This window comes from Rhamphochromis sp. 'chilingali' (genome assembly GCF_963969265.1).
Source record: "Rhamphochromis sp. 'chilingali' genome assembly, chromosome: 19".
NCBI classification, from domain to species: domain Eukaryota; kingdom Metazoa; phylum Chordata; class Actinopteri; order Cichliformes; family Cichlidae; genus Rhamphochromis; species Rhamphochromis sp. 'chilingali'.
The window spans coordinates 4704930-4729866 of record NC_137946.1 but is presented as its reverse complement, the minus strand read 5'-3'; the positions used below and the strand labels follow the sequence as shown (position 1 = coordinate 4729866).

Sequence of the window (24937 nt, the reverse complement as noted above, 5' to 3'; positions counted from 1 at the left end):
ACAAAGAAGATTAAACTCTCTGGTAACCTTTAACAGCTGTCAGATATATGGTAAAGGTGCTGGAAAACATAAAAACATTTGGTTAAGCGCTATGCTAATGTGATGAATGAAGAAAAGCAGGAGGAGCATCTTTGCATGTCTTAAGAAGAGCTTAAAACTAGCACAGCACGAAGAAAGAGTTGAGGAAAACACTGGGGATTATTCATGTGGAGCGAGAAATGTAAGGCCTCTGTCGCTGATTCATTCCTTTCCACTTTTTGAAAAGTGAAAAGTGATTCACAACACCTCCACCTACTCTACCTGTCCAGGTTTCCACATACAGCTTACACTTCAAAAAACACCCCGCAGCTGATGTTGATACTGAAACAGAGCGAGACCAAAGTGAAAGGTAATTCTTCACGCTACTTGAGGAACGCTTTAGTCGGGGTGACGGACACACTCTGCAGATCCCAGCTGCTTATGGAGGATGTAGAATGATTCATGGGCCGTTCTTCTGTTGAGGTGAACGGGGGGAATTCAGTCTTATTATTAACTTTGTGGGGAGAGCATTTCAAGAAAATATGAGACCTGGCTGCAAAGTGTTGCACAAGAAGCTAGGGCTTTGCTAGTTTTTAGTGGGGATCAGGGTTTGTTTGACCATATTCAGCTGCTTTCCGTTAGTGCAACAAGAGATGGTTATAGTTTTAAAGGGAGGTCGATACTAGGAGAAGCCTGAGTGAGGGGGATTAGAGGAAATGTGAATCTGCAACAGCTGCTGGAGGCAGGTTTGTCTAAATGAGCAGATTAAGAAAGATATCAGAGTAGAGCCTGGCTATCACTGTCACAACAATGATTCTGCTCATTATAGATGTCATCTGACAAGTCATATTATATGTCTACACAGAGAGAGCAATTAACTAGTCCCCAACTATGTTTGTATTATAAACTGACAGGATTTCTTGAAATTACCTGCTGGCGCTGTCAAAATAAACTTTTACTTTATAATGATTTTCTAAAACTAAAGGAAATAAGAGACTCTAGCAGCAAAGATTTAATTGGCTCTGCCCAATCTCACTGCTAACAGGAAGCATGGTTATGGGGAAAAAAATCAAGAGGTGTTTGTTGGAAACCCATCTGACAGGAGAATGTTGTATTTTAAGGATCGAACATCTGCTAGTGAGAAGCTGCCAACTAACAGTGGCCTTTGGTCCCCTCCCTGCGAGACAGTTTTTCAGCTTTCCTGTCCAGTGGCGACAACTGTTATCTCTGTTGTTGGAGCTAGCTGTCATCTATCTACATTAACAGGCCTGGTCACAGAGGCCTGGGCAGTGGAGGCTGGAGAGAAGGGTGAGTGGGCCATTTGTGGCGGGGTGGGCTCCGGGTAAAGCTGCCAGGAGATCTGACACCAAGGTCAGGGGTGGTGTCTTAAGTTAACTCAGCCAAGTGAAAGCGATGATAAGAGAGCAGAGTGTTTTGAAGTTTACTCGGCACACCTCTGCTTTTAAAACGCAGCTAATATTATTTTTCGTTGAGTTTTATCTGTGATTTAGTTCATTACTGAAATTACATGATATTTGACACTTGTTATGTGGACTGCTTTTCTCAATATACACCATATTCTTTTGTTTCTTGTTGCCTCTGCTGCTTAGTATTTTGCCGAACCAGCAAAGCCCCTCTGCTGTGGAACCAGCTCCCAGTTTGGATTCAAGAGAGAGAGGGCATTCCCTACTTTTAAGTTAGACTTTAAAGGGCTGGAACCTGTGATGCTATAGGCTCAGGCAGCTGGGTGACTTCTCATGAGGCACTCTTTTTTTCTGTCTTCCCTCACCTCCCAGCCAACAGATCACAACAGATGGTTGCCTCTCCCTGAGCCTGGTTTTGTCTGTTAATGCCGAGTTTGTCCTCCCCACCATCGCCCAGTGCTGCTCATAAGGAACCATCCTTTTTCTCGTGCTATAGGCTTTTTAATTTATAATACAAGCATAAAACACTGAGATCACGGTTGCTGTGAACCCACGCTAAAACACACACACACTCACACAAGCTCCACAACTGAGCCTTATAGCAAAAACATCAAAGACACTTACTTGCCACTTCCAGCGATGCATTGCGACTGACTGCTTCACCCAAGTAGTTGCGTGCCACACACACATACACACCCTCATCAGGTTTGCTTCGCCTTCCATGTACAATTCGCAGAAAGAAGAGGGAGCCGCTGGGTAATAGCATCCTGTGGGACCGAGGGTCCTCTCGATCAGTCTCGACCCGCTCTCCGTCTTTGTACCATTCCACCATCGGGGTCGGACGCCCCTCAGCCTTACAGTTGAGGGTAGCTGGCTCCCCCTTGGACACAATTAAATCAGAGGGGTGCTCTACAATCCGAGGGGCGGCATCCTCTAATCTGGGTCGGGATCCTGGTGGGAAAAAGACACCACAGAGGAGAGACGAGTTAAAGACTACATTTGTGGTGTATGTTTTATTGTGATACAGCCAATGTCATTTGACATATCACGTCATGAGGAACACAGCATCTGCTTAGTCATTAATGCCAAATTATACAAAAACCTCATTTTAAGGCACTGAACTGAGTATAAGCCAAAGTTTGTACGATGGGAATACCGTAAAACTACATTGCTCACAGACTACGGATGTGAAGAACATGGTTACAAAAGCATACCAGTGGAAAGAATCGCACCTAACGAGCCTAAAAGTCCTCAGCCTTTTTTTTCCTTTTTATATATTGGCCACTACACACAAAAGGCAAGTGGGCGGCAAAACTTGTAAAAACACACTCAGCTCGCCTATTTCCAAACCTCTTGAGCTGGACTGCAGCTGAACTCGTCATTTTATCACCAACAACACGACTGTGTGAAATGAGCACATAATGTTACATTTCAAGTATAACTCGAGAGGACGTGTGAAATTACATGCTCTAAATTCAGCATCTATAAAACTAAAAGCAAATCCTCGAGCCGTGGATGAGAAGCATGAAGGCAGTAAATGCGCAGGAACCACTCTGATCTCAAGCCGATGAGAAAGTAGGCTGACTGAACTGTGCACATACTAAGATACTGAACACGTATAATCAGCTCTGTACTTTACTTTCAAAGAATGCTTTGCTGAATTGTCTCGACAGGTGTTTGGGGTTCAGGTTTGTGCTAATCTGTCCAAATGTATTGAATTCTTGTTCAGAGCTCTGCAAGTGTTCTCTTTCTCTTCTGAAAATTGGATTGAAAGACAGAAGCAGAGAGAGATTAAAGTAGGGTAACTCCCCCAGGTTCTTCTACCACCTCCAAATGTTGCTCTCCTTCGCCCAATAATCAACCTCGCTCCAGAAAAAGTTGGGACTAGTAAATCCATATTTTTTTCACAATGAAACATAGAAAACACGTCAAATATGTAAACCGAGACACTTTAAAAGCACAATAAATGCTGAAAGGTTTATGGAAGTTTAGGATCAACATATGCACCCATCTATACCGCATACTGTGTCTATTACAACACCATGGCATCGTGCTGAAATGCCCTGCCTGCAGTCCAGACCTCTCACCAGTTGAAAACATTTAGCACATCATGATGTGATCTGATAACAGACAAGAACAGGACAACATTCCAGCAGCTGGTCTTCTCAGTCCCCAGACTTTCACAGACTGTTGTTCAAGTGTGGATGCTGTTCCTATCAAATTCAAAGTCACACTGTTTTTCTCTGTTTAAACATTTGACGTGTTTTTGTGTTTGAATTTAATCCAAATCATTACATTCTGTGTTTTTTGTTTTTTACATTTTAGACGATGCCTGATTTTATTTTTTTTTTAGAATCAGAGTTGCAAATGATAGCATGAGGGTTGTGCTGTAACGTTAGAAAAGCAATAACATAAACTCAAAAACCACGAGGCACAAGTGAAACATCACCCTGGAGAGCAAACAAAAGCAAGAGAAGAAGAGGTGCATCATCGTCTGTGTTTTTCAGACGCTTGTGGGATTCATGAGTGTATTTCTGATTTGTCTTGCCTCACCACTATACTACCAAGCCATGCTGTTTTGTAAATTATAAGAGTGCTGCAATGCTTAGCAATATCCTAATGTTGAGCAGTGTTGTCTTTTTAGAACATTCACAGCAGGAGATTAGCCTGAGCGCTGTGCATTTAACAGGAAAACAGAAAACATGAATTGCTGTTTATTTTTTAGGAGCGCTGCAGCTGAGCTCCAGACTGTAGTTTTATTCCACACCACTGAAGCCATGATTGTTCAAATAAGACTTAAATAGGTTTTGTCTAAATTGCTTTCAATCATGAAAGCTTTTGTGTAAATTTGCATGTAAAGAAGACTGAAAACAAAAAGAAGACAGAGCTACAAGTGAGCAGATAGTGACACTGTTGCATTTGGACAAATCTTTAACCTAGGAGGTGATCAGCTCCCTGTGCTTATCCTCTAATATTGAGAGATAGCTTAAAACGTGCCTGCAGCATAGGAAAGTTGTAGACTGTATGCTGCAGGGTGACAGAAAAGAAAGACAGCTACAATAGTTCATCCCACAGGTGCATGGATAAAAGGAAGTTCAAAGGTTAAGACTTTCCTGATAACGTCTGATAAGAAAAGCAGTCAAAATTCTCGCCTTCAAAGCGACAAATCCTCAAGAAGGTTTTGGGGGATTAAAAACTCCACTTAAGTGCTTCCTGCCGATGGGATATAGAGTACCATATGACAGTCTTGCTCTCGATGAAATTACATTCAAAGAGATAGGAAGCTCAGGATAGGAGGAAAATGTGCAAAAGCTTTGAAGTTGCTTTTAGTTAGAATCAAATAGAAGCTGGAAAGCATGCACTGAAAGCACGACACAAGATAAGGATACACCTAAAATTACATTTAAAAAACTGTTATTTGTTATCTTGTATCAAACATTACCACTTTCTTCACATTTCAGTTGACTAAAATGTTTTTACAGTTTTCGTTTTTTGATGACTTTGAACTGGGGCTGAAAGTGGTTGTAATTTAATTCAAGAATTCATGATAGTTTAATTTATACAAACGATTCCCAAAAAAGCACCTTGTGACGGAAAATATAAGCCTGAACTTGCACTGATCAAATTTAGAATCAGCGCTGTCGTTTTCTTTGAAAACCCAAATGGAATTCTACGCTGCAGCACTACCAGAGAAAACTTTTGATGTGAAGGATTTCTAAAAATGAATCAAATAAAGTAATATTGTTAAAAGGTTGCTCTTCTGTCGAATGCTAACAGAAAACAGTTGTCATTTGGTTAAGTGCTCTCTGACCTCCCTCAAGGCCTCTGAGCTGTAGACTGTTCATCTAATAGCTTTAAGGTAGTAGCATCGTGGCTGAGCTGAGCCTGTCTGATCGGGGATATCTGGAAGAGAGGAAGGGGGGTGTCTGTTGTGAGAACTCAGCAGGGCACAGCCTTTAAGAGCTGACTCATAAATTTTACAGTAAAAGCTGGTTGGAACAAGTCATGTGGAAATGTAAAGCAAAGGCTTTTAAGTAGGACGAGACCATCATGTGCGACTGAGCTAAATATTATCAAGAGAACGTCCAAGTTGCAACCACTGAAGACCAACTCTTGACAGATCATACGCCTGCTATCCACAGCAAAGCAAGCTTGGAGAAATGAACTTTCTCCCACTGTAGGAATATGTGGCATGTCACACAGAAAACTACAGCTCCACTGAAAGGATGACAGCAAACTGTCACTGCACCTGAGAAATCTTCAACAAGTATTATGGGAAAATGTCATTTTCTCAGCGTATACAATACCCACATTGATTCTGACGTAGATATGATGTTACAGAAAGGCAAAATGGTTACAGATCAACATAACAGAAAATGACTATACTGCTATGCATACAAGGATATTTGAATTTCTAAGGCAAGCAGCACTGCTCAGCTACTGAGCTCAAAGTGAGCGTAGACGTACGGTATGTAACGGATAAGGGCAAGGCTGGAAAAGATGAACTCCAATCAGGTTAAATGGACAGTTTGGAGTCTCGACAGTCTGACTGCTTGTCTTGAGAAGACTTTCTAATAGGAACGTCTGGGCCCTCTAAGGACCTATTAGCTCCCGTTCATCGTGTAATACAGCAGGATGGCAGCAACTCTCAATGATACATGTGAGATAATAAAGCCACAGGGATGCTCTAGGAGTCTATCCCGTGAGAACTGCAGCCTGGTTAACAGAGAGTGAAGAAAAGATGCAATACTGTCTAAATTATCAAATCAAAAACAGATACTGTGTGAGAGTTCCTGTTTAGATCCTGTTGCGAAAATTGTTTTTATTTCCTAATTAAAAAACTGGACAAAGAAATACAAGAAATGCAATATGAAACTTTCTGCAGCTTTGCAGTCACCACATCCCATCTACAGGAGAAACTTCAAGACATTCTCATCACGGCTAAAGAACAGGACTATTGGCAATAATGAATTATGTAACGCTGTACAATGTAAGGATAAAGGCTGTGCAGTGTTGTTTTGTTACACTGCTGAATGAAGGGTAAATTTAGACAAAGGGTAAATTCTTGGGAGTAACCAAGGAAAAGTCAACAAATTAACATGTGGATATAATCTAAGTGCAAAATCTCAGGCTCCTTAATGTCATCCTCTCCAAAAACAGGTATGGGCAACAGTTCATCAGTAGTAACATTTCTGGCAGACTGAGAATTGCAGATTGAGCCCAACCAATACATTAGTGGGGGCAATATATAAGATATCAGCTATTTGCTGATATACTAGCCTCAGCACATAAAGAATAGACAAGAGAAACACCTTATAAGCACGTTAGAAGGGTTGATAATGCAGTCTGTTCCCCAGAGGGCAAAGCAACTAAGTACAGTAAGTTATTAATTCACTTGTTGTGACTTGTAAATAACTACACTTGACAAATGATTTGAGTGTCTAAAAGATTCAGATCAAGTTTTTAACTCACCAAACGTTCAGGTCAGTGTTGATCCTACATCTGTATCAGCTGACACTAATCTAGACCAACCAGACTTTCTAATATTTCCAATTATTGTTATCTTTACTTCACTTTCTGCAAATATCTCTCAAAACTATGTCTGAAAAATGTCTTTAATTGAACTGTTTCTGATGCATGAACTGTAATCTCTCATCTATGAGGGGAACCCCCCACCAACACCCCACCCTCACTGCATCTACAAACTCATTAGCCTATAGTGATAATGCTGGCAGGGCTGTGATCAATCGCGGCTTCTGGTAAACCTAGTGGAGTTTTTCTTTTTCAGGTTTAATCAACTACAAATGTGCTACAGGTGTGCTGTCTATCTGCATTGTTACTACATCACAGTAATTCAAAGAGCAGATAGTTGGACATCTTTACCATAAAAATTAAAAGTAAAATAAATGGAAATAAATAAATCAGATCTAATTTTTTTTACATGTCAGTATGTTAACATATATGCGATTATGTATTTTGAAATTTTAGGAAACCTGTTGCATTTGAATTTGCCTGCCACTTAAAAATGTTACTCCCTTTACGTTCGCTTCTCTTCTGTAGCACTAGCTATACTGAAGCACCACAACCAGAACATCTCTGGATTGTTGATGAGTGGGTACAGTAAATGATATGCAAGTAAATGTACAGTAAATGATTTCTTAAACCTCCTACGTCTATAGGATTCTCTTTTATGTGTTATTGTTCCTTAAAAATTGGATTTGAATTGGACTGGAAGGTGGACAATGATGTAGAATATTAACTCTCCTCAAATGTGCTAAACACAAAGTAGCAAGTCTGTTTTGAAAATGTGAGCAGAAAATAAGGATAACTTTCTCAAAGTGTAGTAAGTAAAAATCAAATGAATTCAGTCGCCTCGAGGAGCTTAAATAAATCCTCAAGTGCAGGTACCAAAAAATAAAACACTTAAGTGCAGTATTTGTACTTCAGTAATTCCCACCCCTGCTTATATACTTACAGACAGTTAAGTCTGTAAGTATTTATGTCCTTCCATAACAGCCTTTCTTCAGCTGTAAAGTGGGATGATACAGTAACTTGATTCTTACTTGGTGTAACTACAAAGGTGCTTATTCCAGGAAATAATTCGTCCTATTCAGCATGAAATTTCACTTCTTACCTGATGAATCTGAAGCACCAGACTCAAAATCCAAGAGCTCAGCCCAGAAAGCACTCTGTATTTAGAATATTTGGTAAATGGTAAATGGCCTGTATTTGTATAGCGCTTTACTAGTCCCTAAGGACCCCAAAGCGCTTTACACATCCAGTCATCCACCCATTCACGCACACATTCACACACTGGTGATGGCAGCTACATTGTAGCCACAGCCACCCTGGGGCGCACTGACAGAGGCGAGGCTGCCGGACACTGGCGCCACCGGGCCCTCTGACTACCACCAGTAGGCAACGGGTTTATATATATATACATATATATTTAAATATATATATCCTGAAACATCAGTAGAAATGCAGAAACTTTCAAACATCTTCAATGATTTTCACAAACAGGGGGAGTTAATTAAACCCGTGAGGGTGACGGAGAAATAGCGAGGACAGTGAGTTCACAAAACAAATGAAAAACTGGGAAGAAAACAGCCGAGGGGAGCACCAACCACCACTGCAATGTCCTTTCTGTAATGGAGCCAGAAAAAGTATCGAGCTAGAACTTTGTCTCATCTAGTACAAGAATAAATGTCTTGGTGTGTCCTGTGCTTTTAAAAGGAGTACAAAAGAAAAATCACAGATATCTACAGTTGATTCCGAGCCCCAGTCCTGCCTTATTGCACAACAAACACAAGAGACCTTTCATCATTTACTTCTTCTTAAATGATAAAAAAAAATCAGAACACCCAGTAACCCGGGATCTGTCCAAATGGTACAAGACTGGGGCTGATGATTGATCTGCATTTGATCACCGCACCACTGGCGTCTTCCAAGACATAAAGTAGAAAGATATCTATTCTGTATCTTTCAAGAACACCTGGACAATTAATTGAAAATGAATCAAAGCTAATTCAGAACCTCTAATTGTGCTCTAAAGTGATTTTGATTTGAAGGCACATCACCCATTGCTGACAGCATTTTCCAAACACAGATGGCACAGTGATGGTCAGACTCATGCAGCAAATCCAAGAAGGGTCCTCATTTTGTCTGATATTTGTACAAGGCTCAATCTTGAGGTCAACACAAATCTTGCGCTGCAGCCATAAGTACAAGCTGTCTCCAGCATGCAGCCCACCCCTGAGCAAACCACAGCGACTCACAGAAGGTTTCAGCGCATTAGTGGAGCGTGAATCCAGTCCACTAGTCAAATTATAGGACACACAGAAAACAAATATTATATTATGGAAAACCATGTAAGGAGCTCTGAAACGCTCTTTACTTAGTTTGTCAAAGAAAATTCTCACTAAGAAGAATCTTCGCAATTAATAATTGATTTATTTCTGGTTTGCAAGTTAAAAGAATCTAAACTATGAATAAAAACTAGAGCAACAAGCTGAAATCATGAAATTTAGAACATTTCTATGTGCAAAAGTATAATAAATAACACAATAAATAAATTAAAAAAGGATCAAAATATGTGATAACTGAACTTCTACCAATGGCCCGATCACCTCACTTGTATCTGTAAATTTCATATTATAAAGTGCTGTGAAAATGCAGCAAGGAAGTTAGGTATAAAAGTTCTATTGAAATACATAACAACACTGTGTATGTATCAGAAACGTTTGGTTGACGATGGCCTTGGAGGGAAAAGGACATAAAACGTGGACGGCACTCCAGCCCAGCGAGTCTTCCAAACCAGACAGGCTGAGAAATGCCTTTCATTTCAATGTGAAGGACTTGAAAATAAATCAGAATACTGCAATACATCAAACACTGCATTCCTTATCGCTCTGTGGTGATTTGTGGTAAAGAAGACAGATTAACCCAGGCTCTGCCTTAGCAAGTCAAATTAAGCCTAAGATGAGCTAACCCTCACACTGCGCTCAAGATAACCGACCTTCCCTCCAGAGTCTGCTCCTTCTGGTTAGAAAAAGTCTCTTTCTGTTGAAATAAAAGTACCTCTGACTGGCTAACAGGGGGAGCGTAATAATCTTTAAAGAGGGAACAGTGGAGTGAAGAAGATGCAGTAATTCCTTTTCCTCTCCTATTTTTCTTTGTAAAGATTTCTTGTTTTACAGTTCCTCCACCTTCTATTTACTGAAGCTGCAGGAAGTGATTTGGAAATGTGTATTCAAAGTTAAACTGGCAGCAGCGAACGAGGCAAGCTGCAGTTTTTTCCTCCAGCTTTGTACTCTTTAACCCTCTGGGGAACATAAAATGAAGTACTTGCATGACAATACAAAGTGGCTTTAACTGAGCCCGTGTTGATGCTAAGCATCTAAATGAGTGGGGTCAACTTTGGAAAAGGAACTTCTGTGTTTTTTATACTGTCTCTGCTGAGGTCGTGAACAGTTTGGTGGGAAAGGGGCCGAAGCTGCTTCGTCCTGCTCCTTTCTTTGAAAAGCAGGGATCATGGAAATGTGAGTGAGAATGGCCCTGTGAGTATAGCCTCTTCCTCTGGTGAAGAACCTGTATGAGCTGGATGTTCGTGCACGCTGACCAGGCAGAAGCTTGAGAGCAAAGTGCATTTTCTGCTCCAACAGGAAGAAAGCATTTTCCCACTAAAAATGTTCCTGGTGGTACAAGATGCCTGAGAGACTAGAAAGTTGATTAAGCTTTGATTTACTTCCACCTACAGAAACAAGACTGAAGGGCTGTGAAATGTCTTAAAAATTGACATTTCTACTGTTTACTTTGAAACATACTTCAACAAGACCCCACCTGACATTTTGGTATGAATGATCATAATAATGTGGGGGATGTTTCAGCTAAACTATTCTTTCCAGCCCAGCATCCTTCAAGTTATCACAGACCTTGTCAGTTGGAGCTCCAGCAGCCCGATGGTAACAAGCATCGATTTTGTTTTCTGCTCACTCCACCAAAGCGGTTTCAAGCTTTGAAAGAAGAAGAGAACAGCAACTGTATTTGGTGACTGAACTCCCACACTTCATCCCATTTCACTGTAAGTGCTCTTTGTGATGAGCGCAGAGCGGGGGTAGGTGGGTGGGAAATATAAGCATGGAGATAGTTAGTGGATGGTTTGGCTCCAGAAAGGCTGTATGATGATGGCACGATTGTTCATTATCTCTAATTATCTGTCCATTAGTGATCGCTGACGAAGGTGCAGTCTCTCAGTCGTGTCAAAGAGGAAATCCTCGAGGGGACTCCAAGACAGGAACAAGGCTGGTTGTGGGTGGCCAAACACATCAGTGAGGAAATGCCACTGGTTTCCTGTCCCACAACAGTATATTTCAAGATTAGCCCCTATTGGATGTGTGTCCCCTTATACAAACAGACACAAATGTGCAGGCTGGCTGCTATCTCTCTGAAAACACACATTACACCACATCGTATTTTGAGGGAGGAAAGGGTCGAGACAACGACTTCCTGAAGAGGATCCACGACATCACTAACATGACAAAAATAAACTACGGTGCGTGGTTTTATTTTGTTTTACTGACTCTTAGCTTGCTAGTCAAACATGAAATAATCTACATGGAGAGTGCCTGTATTATTAAAAAACAGCTCATGAGACCATGATAGCAATTAGCTCAATCATATATGATACACATTTCCAAGACCCTTTATTTAAGTGGTAAGATGCAGCCTTGACATACTGTTGAGGACATTTCAAGTAACACTGGTCCTGATGTATCATTAAGTCATGAAGTGAAAAGCTGTAAAGAGCAAGAGCTGGATTAACATCCAGCTGCTGTCACTTCTATAAGTGCTACAAATTCAAAAGGTTTTTGAGGTGAAGGTAAGGTGCCTATTAAAGAAATCAGTCAATTAGTCATAGCTATCAATCACCCACCAGGGCAAACAAACAGCCATAGAGACACTCAAATTCCTCCTATCCCCAACTCGATGTGTGTATCGACACCGTCGTCAGAAAAAAAAGTTGTCCCTGTCAGTTTTTTACCTTGCCATTAAATCATCAACAGTAGCTGTCAGTTTCTGGCTACTACGGCATCACCTTGACACATCCGTGTAGAAAATAATCCATTATCAGGTGGCTTTTTCTCATGCAGAGCTTTTGAGTGCCAGACTCACAAATATATCCACAGCACTGAGTTACTGCTCTGACAGCTGTGGCAGTACCCACGGGCTTTTTCTTTGACTCTCCAGCAGTCAGAGTTATGTCACTGCTTCAAACATCGGCAGATAACTTAAACAGGATAAACATGAAATCTGACTGGCTGCTTCACCAGTCAGATTTCATGATGACCTCACCCTTTATTAGACAGATAGTCAGACACTGAAGCGATAAAAGGATGAGGAGTGTAAGTGTTTGTAAGAACAATGCAAACACTGCTTACCCATATGGAAAAGAAATAGTAAAAACTTTTAGTAAGTATCCAAAACATACAAGTTTCATTTATATAATTTTTCTAGGGATCTTATATCTGTTTTCACTCTTGTATGCTTTTCATACAAGTTTCACACAAGACAGATACAAACTTTATAAGATTTATATATATCTTTTCCATATGGGTAATCATCCAGGTAAGCAAATCCCATTAAGTTGAATGTGTTCATATGGGAGAAATGTTTTGTCACTCATCCAAGTAACTGAAGGTCAGCACCACTGACTAGCAATGGGCTGTGCGCTCAGATTTGTGTCTCACTGCCAGCCTGAATGCAATTCGCACAAACAGTTATTATATTTAAGGGAGAATTATTTTTTCACAGAGGGCAGGTAGGTTTGGATAACATATTTCCCTTTTTAAGTGAAATGATTATTCAAAAACTGTACTTGAGATATCTTTGTCTGAAATCTAATGTTAGGGGTAATCCATCTGTCTGCAGCCTAAGGCTGGAAGCTTAGGTATACTGTGTTGGGCCCTAAAGGCAGTTGCACTTGAGACCTTCAAGGAGTAGGGAGTGCTACGGTAACTTGGCCTGCCAGCACCCGCTGCTAAATAGAGATGAGTTTAAGTCCTTTCCCTTGATGCCTGATGAAGAAGGAGCTCAGTGTTTGTTGATTTTGGCTCGCTGTGGTAGGAACATGCAGCATAGATAATAAGCAGTGCCATTAAGAGAGGGAGCGCAAGCCTTAGTTTGCAGATGAACGAGCAAAAACACCCCACTGACATGTTTACAAAGTGCTTTTATTTATTTACTACAGCCCAGTACACAAATAACTTGTTATTAATGCATCATGAGGTGCAGTCAATCTGATGTGTAATGGATATTTGTGACTGTGAAATTCTATTATCATGGGTACGCATAATAAGCGGCTGTTCAACGACTAGCATACGCAAATTCACCTCATGTTTTTTTTAGCATTACTTATTATTCATTTCTAGAACTGGTTGACCAGCAGCTTGAAAAAAAAGCAAAACTACTCAAATAAGATTCAGAAAGTGGATGGATGATTAACGCTGCTGATTCTGAGGTAACAGGAGGAGGAGTTTTAGTTCCTTGCCCCGATTTCGAGTGTTATTTTTCAACCGGCGCAAGTTATGATCTTCTTGTAGCTTGAATGCTACACTGTGCCTCATTTCAGTGCATCATGCTTGAATGTATTGACAGCCTAATTGATCTGTGCAGAACAGATGGGCAGGCAGGTGGGGGGAGGAGGAAGGTACGCTCACTGTGCGAGTGCATGTTTGTTCTCGGAAATGACTACAAAGCTTTTTGTGTCTTTTTTCTTTCTGCAGAAAAAGGAATGTTGTCAATATTCCAAAAGCAAAAACAAAATGAGCTACTGCATATTGGAGCGCTGTTAGGAGCCATTCCAGTCGGCAGTGATGACTGTAACATAAAAATAACAAAGTAAATCTAGGTTTACAATGTGGAGTGCAGCTGGTAAAAGTCTCGCGCTGGGCTTCCATCTGAATAGCCACCTAAATGGAACGGTGCTATCTCATTTTTGAAACACTGTACTGGTTACTGACTGCCAACAGAATTCACAAGAACTGTTTTGTATCAGTGTCCATTAGTACGTCCATGGGTTTGTGCAAAAAGCATTTTTCAAACAGCACATTCATCTCTGTGGGACACATCTTAGAAATTCGGAAAAATAAAAATACACATCTTTTTACTTTAGTCATTCACGTGGTTTTGGTTTTAGAGTGAACTGGTCTTTTTGCCACCAGGATCTAGTGGTTGTGCCCCAACTTTAAAGAGGACTACTCAGACATCTCAATACAATCTCGGCAGCAGTTATAACTCCTGTCAAACTGTCCTTGATCAATCCATTAAACCCCTCCAAACCTCCTCCACTGTAACTCACTGAGGCTGACAGCATGTCTGAAAAACCTTGTGCGCAAAATGCACAACTGCCAGAAACAGAAGAAAGGGTTTTAAACAATGGCCATCTCGGTAATTGTGCTATTTCAGCCACATTACACCCCACGGTACTTCCCTCCCTAAAGGAAATTGAGCTGTGTGCTCAGACTGTAATTACAGAGTGGTTATCTAGGTTTGGTGTCGGCTATTTCATCTGGCAACTAGTCTGGTGAGGACATCCACATTGCAACAAAGCAGCTGTTTTCAGCTCCTGCCTTGAAGTCACATCAATAAAGTACATTGTAAACACATGAGTCACTGACAGTCATTGGAGAAGAGTTTCCTGAGGTCATCGAGGTGACTGATAGTGACAGCGGTGATTGGCAGATTCCAGTGTCATATTACTGGAAAAACAGTCTGAGACCAGACTCTGTGACTCTGGCTCCGCATGAACGGCCCCTTCACACGAAGACGAGGGATGGAGAATCATTCCTAAACTCTTCTTAGGGGGGGGGGGGGGGAGTCTGCTGCTAAAAACAGTACAGTTCTCTCTTTTTTTTAACTCACCATGTGTTTGCTAAAGTGAAAATAAGCAGCTTTAATCCAGCCTTTATAGTCCCAGAGGAGCATCTGGAGTCAGTGAAGGAGCACTTTCACAGATGCTGAGTTCATAGGCAATGTTTACAGGCTTGTAAAAGGGAGCCTCAGCAGTGGGGCTGGGCCCAAAGACACCACACTGACACAAACGATATCATCCCACTTGTGTCAAAAAACATTGCTTTAGTACGTCGCACATGGAGGTTCATCTGTGCTGAACACAGACATGAATGCATGTTGACAAAGAGCCTGTAGCCAACTGGCAGCAATTTCAGTTATACACGTGTGATTGATGGAGGATCTGAGGATCCAGCAGTCTCATTTAAACATATCTCTATCATCCCAGAGGTGTCTGATGTCTACAAGAAAGAGCCATACTATGACTCGTAGTGTGCGTATGTGGCAGATTTCGCTTCTGAAAGCTGAAATCAAAAGCACCATATGCATACGTCTGAAGGCAGAGTCATGAAACAACAAAAGCCAATATTGTGCATCATACATTTATATCCAGGGATTCGGTGACACTTAAACCTACACTGTTTGGTACTCTCCACCACACAGACTGGGACATAGAAGAGCTGCTTAACATTTTACACGCAGCAGCAGCTGGTAAAGGCTTTTTCCACCAAACCTTGTACAGTAGCAAGAAAGCATGCATTTTTTAGCAATGCTGTCCACAGAGGGATTCAAACTTTCAACCCTGCCACACTCACTTACAGTAGTGGAGAAGAAACTGAAGGGTTTTTGTTTCACAATTGCATTGTGTCCATAATTCATCTAATGGGCCCAATGCTAGAGATAAATGAGCCAGCAAAGTCAGATTTCTGTGGGGAGCAGATGCTGGTGATAATCCAGTATCCCCCGGGCAGGTCACACAGTAAAGCTGCATATGGGCTACTCTGCTGTCTGTTGTTCCTAAGTGGCCTTTTAAGTGACATCATCTAGGAGGATTACTCACTTATGCACAAATGCTGACATAAAGGGGGCTTCCTACAAGATCAGCTGACTGATGTGAAATAGTAACTTTGTAAACTTTATAACGGACATTGTACAAGTGTTTTGTTTGTTTGATAACCATAACCACAAAACAAGCAATTTAAAACTTACCATATGCCAAACTTCCGAGTGCAAATACAACCAGTAAGGGAACCAGAGCCGGACTGTACTCCATTATACAAATGTGCACATAGGTAGATAAGGTTGGTGGCAGTCTTTAGGCTGTCAAACAGCAGGAGCAGCACTTATAATTTCCACACAGACCCACAAATGAGCGCCAGCCTATGGTATGAAATGTCAGCAACTAGCAGCGGACTCCGCAGGCAGCATCTCAGCCGCTCTACAAATAAACCACAAATTCAAACTTTAATCCCTCAACGCTTCTGCAAAATCTGCGCTTAGTGTCGTACAAAGCAAGCTGCAGGTGATGATCGGAGGGGCGGCTGAGAGTAAGGTGAAGGCGGCGCCCGGTCAATGAGTCCCGTTTTTTCCTCTTTTTGTTTGTTTTTAACAGAGGAGAAACATTCATCAGGGCTTAGTCCTGTAGAAAAACAGCCCCAAAGTAGCCGGAGTCATCGTACCAGGACGAAACGTCCACTTTGTTAAAAGCTCAGCTCCATGTGTGTCACTGCTCCGTCCCTCTCTGTCGCTCCGCCACCAGCACTGAGCCTCAGCAGCAAACAGTGCGCTCCCGGAGCCAAAGCGTACCACGGTAACAGTGGCCACAATGGCATTACCGGCTTCCGCTTGTGCTTTCAAAATAAAATTCTGATGAAGCAACCTGATGCAATGCCTACGGCTATATTATAAATTGATAAGTTAGAGAAGCATATCTTTAAGAGGGTAATCACTGGAAAATGAATATTAAAAAACAGCTGTGTTAATGCCAGTGGAGCCGGCAGGTCCTGACTGACCTAACAAAATGTGAATGATTGGTTACAGAAATCATTCAACCTGTCAGGGTTTCTATGCACCTCATCTAATAGTTTCGACTCCGGAATATCTATCTATCTATCTATCTATCTATCTATCTATCTATCTATCTATCTATCTATCTATCTATCTATCTATCTATCTACACAGAGAGAGAGGGAGAATCTACACTATTAACAAAAGCACATCTCAGTTAAGCTGTGACAAAACCACCAGCCTGCTGTAACAGTATGCTGAAGGCAGACTCAGCATGCCTCCGGTTCATCCTTGTTTAATTCCGACTAACTTTACCACTCCAGTACCATTCTCTTAAAGGGCCAGTGCGCTCAATTTCAATGCGTATGTTGCGGGAGCCTCCGAGGGACCATTACAGTGAAACCTTGTCAGGCTATGTATGTAATGTTCGTATACCTTCTAACCAACAAAACACGATAGGACCATGACCAGTTAGTCATTTCTGTTAAATTCAGATTTAAATAAACTTCAGGGTCTTAGAGACACAACAGAGGCAACTACAGTTGAAGCAAAACGTTTGTGAACCTTCTCGTAACTCCCATAACATCTGCCTGGATTAATAATAAAATGGCAAAAGTTACTAATGGAAATATTTACTTGTTTTTTTTTTTTTTTCAGCCATTACTGTGGGTGATTACTCAGTGTGCTTGATCTGGACATGAAAAGTAGATACGGTTAGTGTTTCGTCAGATTGTATTTTGGCTATAATTGTAACTTAGATGAAGATTAGAGACGAGTAACCAATACAGAATCCCACAAGTAATCCAAACAGTTTTGTACTTTGTCTCTGTTACTCCGTTTCTGTGTCCTCCATGCGCTGGTAAGATGTTTCCCACTTAAGCTGTGAATTTTCCTCAGCATTGAGAAGAAGTCACCATGCTGTTCAAAAAAGTCCAGATGTATAATATGCAATCAAAGACAGCTTGGACACTTTATCTTACATCTATATAGTTATATATATGAATATTTTGCATCCTTGAACACGCTATGAAGAGCATGAATGCTAATGTAGTGCTGCAAAGATTCATGATCTTTGCATTCATTCAGAAACCACCTTTTTTTTTCTTAAACTGAACTCATAATACTCAATGAGGCGCAAATGTCAGCTTTTATCTCATGGCTGTTATCTAAACACACAGGCATAAATAATTTTGGCAATAGTTTGAATCCAAATGCAAATTTCTCTTACATGTGTACGACCTTTGATTGTGCCGACTGTGATGCTATGTATACAAATAAGGCGATAGAAATGACTCAGGCACTAAAAGATGCAAACAAGCCCCCCACACTGCTGCAAAATGTCACTATTTATCTGAGCACAGGCTCTGCCTGCAACTGATGGAAAGCGAAAAGCAATATTACATGTGCCAGGAGATACGGCAAACTGCAGCCAATGAAACTTGACTTAAGAGCCACAATTCTGCAATAAGGAATGATTGGCTAGAGTGCTGTTGAGCTGAATAAATATTAGGGGTCAGAAAGACCTGGTAAACACACAGCTCTTGACATTTATAGAAATGCATTGAATGGTGGTTTGCATCAAGCTGCACATACTAAGTTGAGCTTTAACACATTCTGTCTCGCTGTGTTCTCAGCATTGCATGAAACAGAAATAATTCCACATCAGTAAGGTCACAGTGTCTGCTGCAGAGAGCTGAAAATAAATTCTCTCTTTTTGGGTTAACAGGAAAAATGAGAAGCAAGCGCCACTTAAACACCCCTGATATTTCTTTCATGTTTTATGCATGTACATGTTTAATTTAATTGCAGAAACTGATTAATTGAGCATTGCTCTGTGATTGAATAAAACATGATGAGGCCCTCCACTTAAACGCATTTCCGTTTGTCTGTGACTGATGCCGCTACTTTGGTGCTTTCATCAAACATTTGGCATAGCTGTCAGTGGAATCAAGCACTCCATGAATTCAGACTAATTATCCACATTAGGAACTGAATTACAATGACAGCCCATCAGTGTGGATTGGTGCTGTGCAACACATTTGCAGCTGAGCCATAGACCACAGAGTTTTGCCCTTTCCACGCACAAAGATTTGCGTGTGAAAAGGGCATAATTTTTGCTATTCATTTGAAAGCATTGTAAAGGCCACGTAGAGTCAACTTTTGTGAAATGCCAGCATTAAAACATTTCCTGGAATTCCTGGCAGCATAGGAAAAGACGGCCTCTATAATATATAGAGGCTAATTGATGGTTTGGTTGGCAGGAGACTTTTCATTGCCCTACCTCTAGACCAGCCAGTGTTTGAACAGAGTCTCTGGAATCTACAAACAATAAATGTCAATCCAAATAAAAAAGAGTGTTTCCACAGTTGTTTAGAACAGATCCACTGAAAGAGTTGAATTCAGCACATGGCAAGCACGCTTCAAGACAAACGTATCGTCATATTAAGTAATGCACTGGGCAGCTGAGCCTATATTTATAAATAAACTAATGACTTTAAGTGAAAGGAGCCTATGATGTATGAAGGATCTTTTTTTCCCCTCTTTTGGCCGAGGCTGCACTGTTTCTGCAGGCTGTTTAACTGTTCCACTCTGAATGGCTTTCAAATGCCTTTCAGAAGAGTGAGAAATATCAAGCATCCCCCAAACATCAATTTATGGAAACCAAATCAGGCTTTCAGACCAACGTACCACACACATATCATTTACATATAAGCTCCAAAATAATCAAAAGGAAAGAGACTTGTTATTTAAAAGTCTATTCGTTTATTTAAGATGAGACAGAGCTCATTTTGCATGCATGTGTGATGCAAACAACAAACTATCAGTGCTTTGTCATTTTAAGGAAAATTAATCTCTTGCACTTCTCACCATGAAGGGTTTTCTAAAGAGTGCTTTCAGTATATGAAGCTGTCCCAATGGCATTGAGTAGTTGTGGAGACAGATTAATTCTTAAAAAGTATACAATTTCTTTTGGCTTCATCCTTCTTCTTTAAGCAGCATTGTTGTAGGTCAAACCTGATGATTCATGAAGTGTCATGTAGAAATGTATTACTTCCTGTCCAAGGATGTCTATAGATGTGACTGACTCTGAGGACAGAACAATAAGTGACCTTGGAGATGTCCATTAAATGGAAAATGACATATTTTGTTCTTTCTTTGTGTCTTTTAAAATAGGGGGTCATTTTAAGGAGCCAGTACATGGCTAGTAGAGGACCATTGTAAGTACAATAGGTGGATTTATTGTTGTGTTTTTAAAGAATGCATTATATTCATCATATGCATTGTGTTCCAGTTTTCCACTTTTAGAGTTGAACAAATAAAGACACAGTAGACATTGAGACACTGATAGTCCACATGATATGATATTCCCAGGGTGTGGTTGTGTTTTTGAGATGAGCATTCTTATTATATTTTGAGTTGTGCTGCCAATTACAGTTTTTGTTGTACAGTTTTATTGTTTAACTTTGAAGGATAGTTTTGCTTTGCTTTGTTTTTTTTAACCTAGTTTTACTTCCTGCTTTTTAAATTAGCTGCATGTGTACTTTTAGTTCTTTGTCACATTATTTCACAGCCTTCCTCCATCTCTCTGTCTTGGGTCGTCTCATCTAATTTCATGACCTTTTGATGTAAAGATGGAGCGCTACACATGGCAAACCTTGGTATTTTCTTTTCTCGAATTTGCCAACATAATTTTCTCCTGTTCGTTACTGGAAGGCAAAAAAGATTTTCCTTATTTTCGCGCTTAAAAGACCATATGAACTGATGTATTGTTCTTCCCACAGAGAAATGGCCAACATCCTTTACCAGAACCACTTCCTTCCTGGCTATAAATCACCATTAATGTATAAAAACAGTGATGGCAGTCCTGATATTGCTGGGAGTGTTCAAGGAGCAGTTTTGCATGCCGACAATTACAAGAGCTGATAAAGCTGAGGAAGAGGGAAAGTAAAAGTCTCTCAGATATATACGCCCACAGCTGTTGATGTCAGAGATTAGCCTTCTGTGAATTCATTGTGCAAATGCTTAAAATAATTGCTATTTAGCTGCCCCAAACTTGAGCTCTGATTTAAAGCTAAAAATGTTTTTTCAACAATGCAAGTTCATCTTTTAAAGTACCTTTAAAATCCCTGAAAGGCTAACCTTGAGAGAACACTTTTAAGTTGGAAATAGCCAAAACTTGAAGCAGAAAATAACAGACTATTAAGATGGAATCAGTGGCACACTGCCTACGAGGCACTCTGTACATTCTGAATCACATGCATATGCCCCTATATCTGATGATGCAGCAGAGCGGGGAGAATAAGTCATTAAGACTATTGCTTATAATCTCGGTAGGCAGACCCACTCGTGGTGAAATCACTGTTACCTTGAAATGCCATTAAATGCTTATCATCTGCATCTATAACGAGACATTTGAACCTTTTCAAGGTTTCTTCTCCATTTCTAGTAATGAGACCCCCATATGTCTGCACCTTTTTTTAAACTCATAGCGGGTAATAAGAGGACAACCCCCTCAAGAGGATCCAATGAACGAATTCTAGTATAGATTAATTGATTAGGAGGGTGGCGCTCTAAGATGACAATATATCTCTTTATTGATCCACCTTTCAATGGGAATGGCTGTTATCCAACTTCCCTCAGGGATGAAAAGAAAAAAGAGGAAAAAAATACGAGGGGGAGGTGGTAAAGCAGTCCAGCTATTAGGTGGGCAACTAATTTCCTGTTTCTCTTGCTGGCTTTTCTCAACTTGGATTCAGTCCCACAGTGTGAATAAAAGGAAATATGGGCAAGAGATCCAGTGGATTGCCATTTAGACTAGAGCTCTATTGTCTCTCTACTGTCTCTGCTCCTATAAGAATCCATTTCTTTATCTCCACTTCTTCTCAGAGACCTCTTTCTTTGCCATCACTCTATATTGAGAGCGCCCCCCCCACCCCCACCCCTCGCCCCAACCATTAATTTTAGGGCTGTGAAGCGAGACGCACCTTCTGCTTTCTCCAACGCTCTCTGCATATATACGAACTGATAGGGGTATATGACAGGGCTGGGCGTCCCGTCTGTTTGCCACCACACATTATGATGAGAGGGGCAGATTGTGGTGTCAAAGCAAACATTAAGCTCTTGTTTATCTGCTGGGGTTAACCATCCAGTGGGTTTCATATACTGACTGTATTCTGTAATGAGTGGGGATGAGGTTTGGCACTTGTACTATAAGCTGTGTGGATGTCTCTCTGAAGACAGTAGCTGAATGGGTCACCAACAGCAGAAACTGGTTATGATGAAGGACCAAAATGGGTAATAAAAGCGGTTATTTTGAATGACGGACAACAATTTTGCATTTTATGACTTGGCTGTCCTTTCAATTTGTGAGATGACGAGGACATGGAGGAATCCTGAATGCGTTTGTATTGGCACTAAGCCGTAAGAGCTTCAGCAAACCTTGAAATATATTACAGCATTGGTGTCACTCTACTCTCCTCTTTACTTAATCTCTTCCACTGGGTTTTGGAACAGCCGTGGCTGTTTAAACCATGGTTTTCTTTTCTTGAGCGACTGATTCCTGAGAACACTGGAGAGGTGTTTTGAGGATTGATGTTGCCTCTGATGCATCACTTTCCTCACTGGAAACATATTTCCTTGTTTTCTAAAATGTCTGGAATAAAATTCAGCCTATTGTTACTAAAAGATGTCTTATCTTTGACACATCATGATATTCATTTTGTTGCTCTCTCCTACACAAAAACAAGCTCGCTGCTCCTCACTTTGTCAAAGATGTCTGGTGTCTATATTTCTGGTTTGTTGTCTCTATTGGCTGTGTAGCAGAGACCTCCTATGCCCCCACCTGTGGTTTAGCTGAGAGAGCTTATTGGTATAATGGCAAGTAATGAATGGCATTACCTGACCTGACAAGACTGGACTTACTGTGATGTGGTCAGTTTTAGAGCCAAAGCTTGTAGTAACAAGTGTTGTTCATGACTTTAAACTGTTGCTGTTCTTTTATTAATACATTTAGTAATATATTTGCAAATAAACCGTGAAAAAGTCATTTATGTTTCTATACTGAACAATGCAATTTTCACATGACTGCAGTATAGGATTGTATGAAGTTATGCAGGATGCAACTGTGCCCGACCTCTGCAGTTTCTTGCAGAAGATGCGCACCTTGTTCAAAATAGTCTTTTTCTCAGGCACCAAGTGGTGTCAGGACAGAGGGTCAGAGCCCACAGCCGGCTAGCGCACTGTGCTGCTCTGTAATTTAGCCTCCTCTGCTTCCCCACCCCACAGAGCTCCCATCCATTCCTTTCCTGTGAGATGAAATGACTCTTCCAATTCTCCCATTCTGCACTGGGGCTGCGAGGTGGCAGGGTAGCGGGGAGATGGGTTGGTGAAGTGGCAACTGCAATTATGGCCCTCCCCACAACACACATACCCTAGAGAGCCTGAACAAAATTGTCTCCCCTCCACATACAAGCTCTTCCGACTCCATTCCTTCTCTCACCTGCCGTTAACAGGCAGCCCCGGCCAGCTGTTACGGTGTGTGACAGAAGCCATTCATGCCTAGCAGCTAGCTGCCTTATTTTCAGTAGGACTACATGAAGGAAAGAAAAGGCAGTGATTCAGTAACATGCATAGTATTTCCAACTAGCAAAGTAATAATTTCACTAATTTCAATTGGATATTATTAATTTAAAAGTCTAAAAAGGATTAAAAAAAAAAAAAGCTTATGAAACCAATTTTGCTGTAAAGAGAGCTGCAGAATACATCTTTCTGAGGATGCAACCAGGAAGCCAAAAACAAAATCTGTGTGACTGAAATTAGAGACTGCAACCTGAAATAATTTGCCATTTCATACTCCTGTTTCATCATATCCACTTCCAGGGAGCAGTAATCACACACATAGACAGATCAGACAATGCTAGATTTTACACAGTGATTACGAACAGACTGCCAGTCTCCTGCATTGAATTTGACCCCCCATCTCACTGGACTCCTGTGGAGAGGTAAGCTAATATTCTGTTATTACTTTAGCTATGTTTCATGCAAAGTAACCCATTATATTTCCAGGACAGAGCTGTGTTGTCTGGCAAATTGGAAAGGGAAAGTAATTACACCATGAATACACACAGCTAGCTCATTTGTTAGAACCGAAAATTGATCTAATAAAGCAAAATAACACTCACAGCAGACATTCTCATTTTAATGGGAGATGGCAAACTATAGCACAATGCTGAGTGCATACAATATCACAGTGGTCCACTAAAAGTGTAGCCTTTTACTGTTTGCCAGTCCTAGCCTCCAGTGACAGATCAAATAAGACTTGTAAGTATACCTTCATTGTGTCAAAGGTCACTGTGAATGAAAATGAAAGAGCATGACAGCACATGTGCAATCAGGAGGGAAGATCAATGCTATTCAGACCACTTTGGTTTCAGACTGCAGTGCTCACAGTTGATTGTGGTCTTAATGCTTTCTTTGATTACATTTCTTCAGGTTTCTTCATCAAAAATAAAGCTCTGGATACATTTTGGTTGTTTTTGTAACTCCTGTAGTGGTTTGCTGAGATTACTGACCCATGAGTTTGAGATTCTTTACTTTTTTGTAAATACATCATCTGATATTTCATTTAGAAACATTCCCATGAAAATTTAGCATACACGTGTAATTAATGCAAAATAATCTAATACTCTGTCTATGAAGATACTGTACGTGAGCTTTACCTATGGTCAGAGATGAGCAGAACTGTTCAAACTGTTTTAGAAGAAGACTGGAACAACTCATTCCAGACCACAGAACTATTCTGTACAACCAAGCATTTCTGGATTTACTGAGAACAGTCCCACCAGAAAAAGGACACATGGGTCAGAGTATTTTCTTGAGTTTATATACACCTATAATGTCACCACTCATTCTACCACTAGTTACTTGCCCTATTTTCTCTATTTGCCTTCTATATTGGGTGGAGTTCCAGCTTCCAGTTGATCAGACAACAGTCCAGGCTGTTTGTCAGGATTCATGGATGGCTGGGAGGTCATCTCCTAGAAAAAGAGGTCACTAGTACACATCAGTAGGAATGAGTCAACCAGATAAAGAGCAATGTTCTGTAGAAATAGTGCACAGAAAACTGTGGAACCAAGCGC

The 24937-nt window shown here is 40.8% G+C and overlaps 1 protein-coding gene across 7 annotated transcripts in view; it reads right to left on the bottom strand.

The window, feature by feature from the left end:
• The window catches only part of robo3 (roundabout, axon guidance receptor, homolog 3), a 176774-nt gene that overhangs the window by 81872 nt on the left and 69965 nt on the right, over window positions 1–24937 (bottom strand). For 6 of the 7 annotated variants that reach the window (XM_080866045.1, XM_080866046.1, XM_080866048.1 and 3 more), the window contains exon 2: window positions 2067–2393. In XM_080866045.1, coding sequence (XP_080722171.1) covers window positions 2067–2393 — 327 coding nt within the window. Of the gene's footprint in view, window positions 1–2066; window positions 2394–16001; window positions 16583–24937 lie in introns of those variants that run through there. The other variant, XM_080866050.1, reaches the window with a different exon arrangement.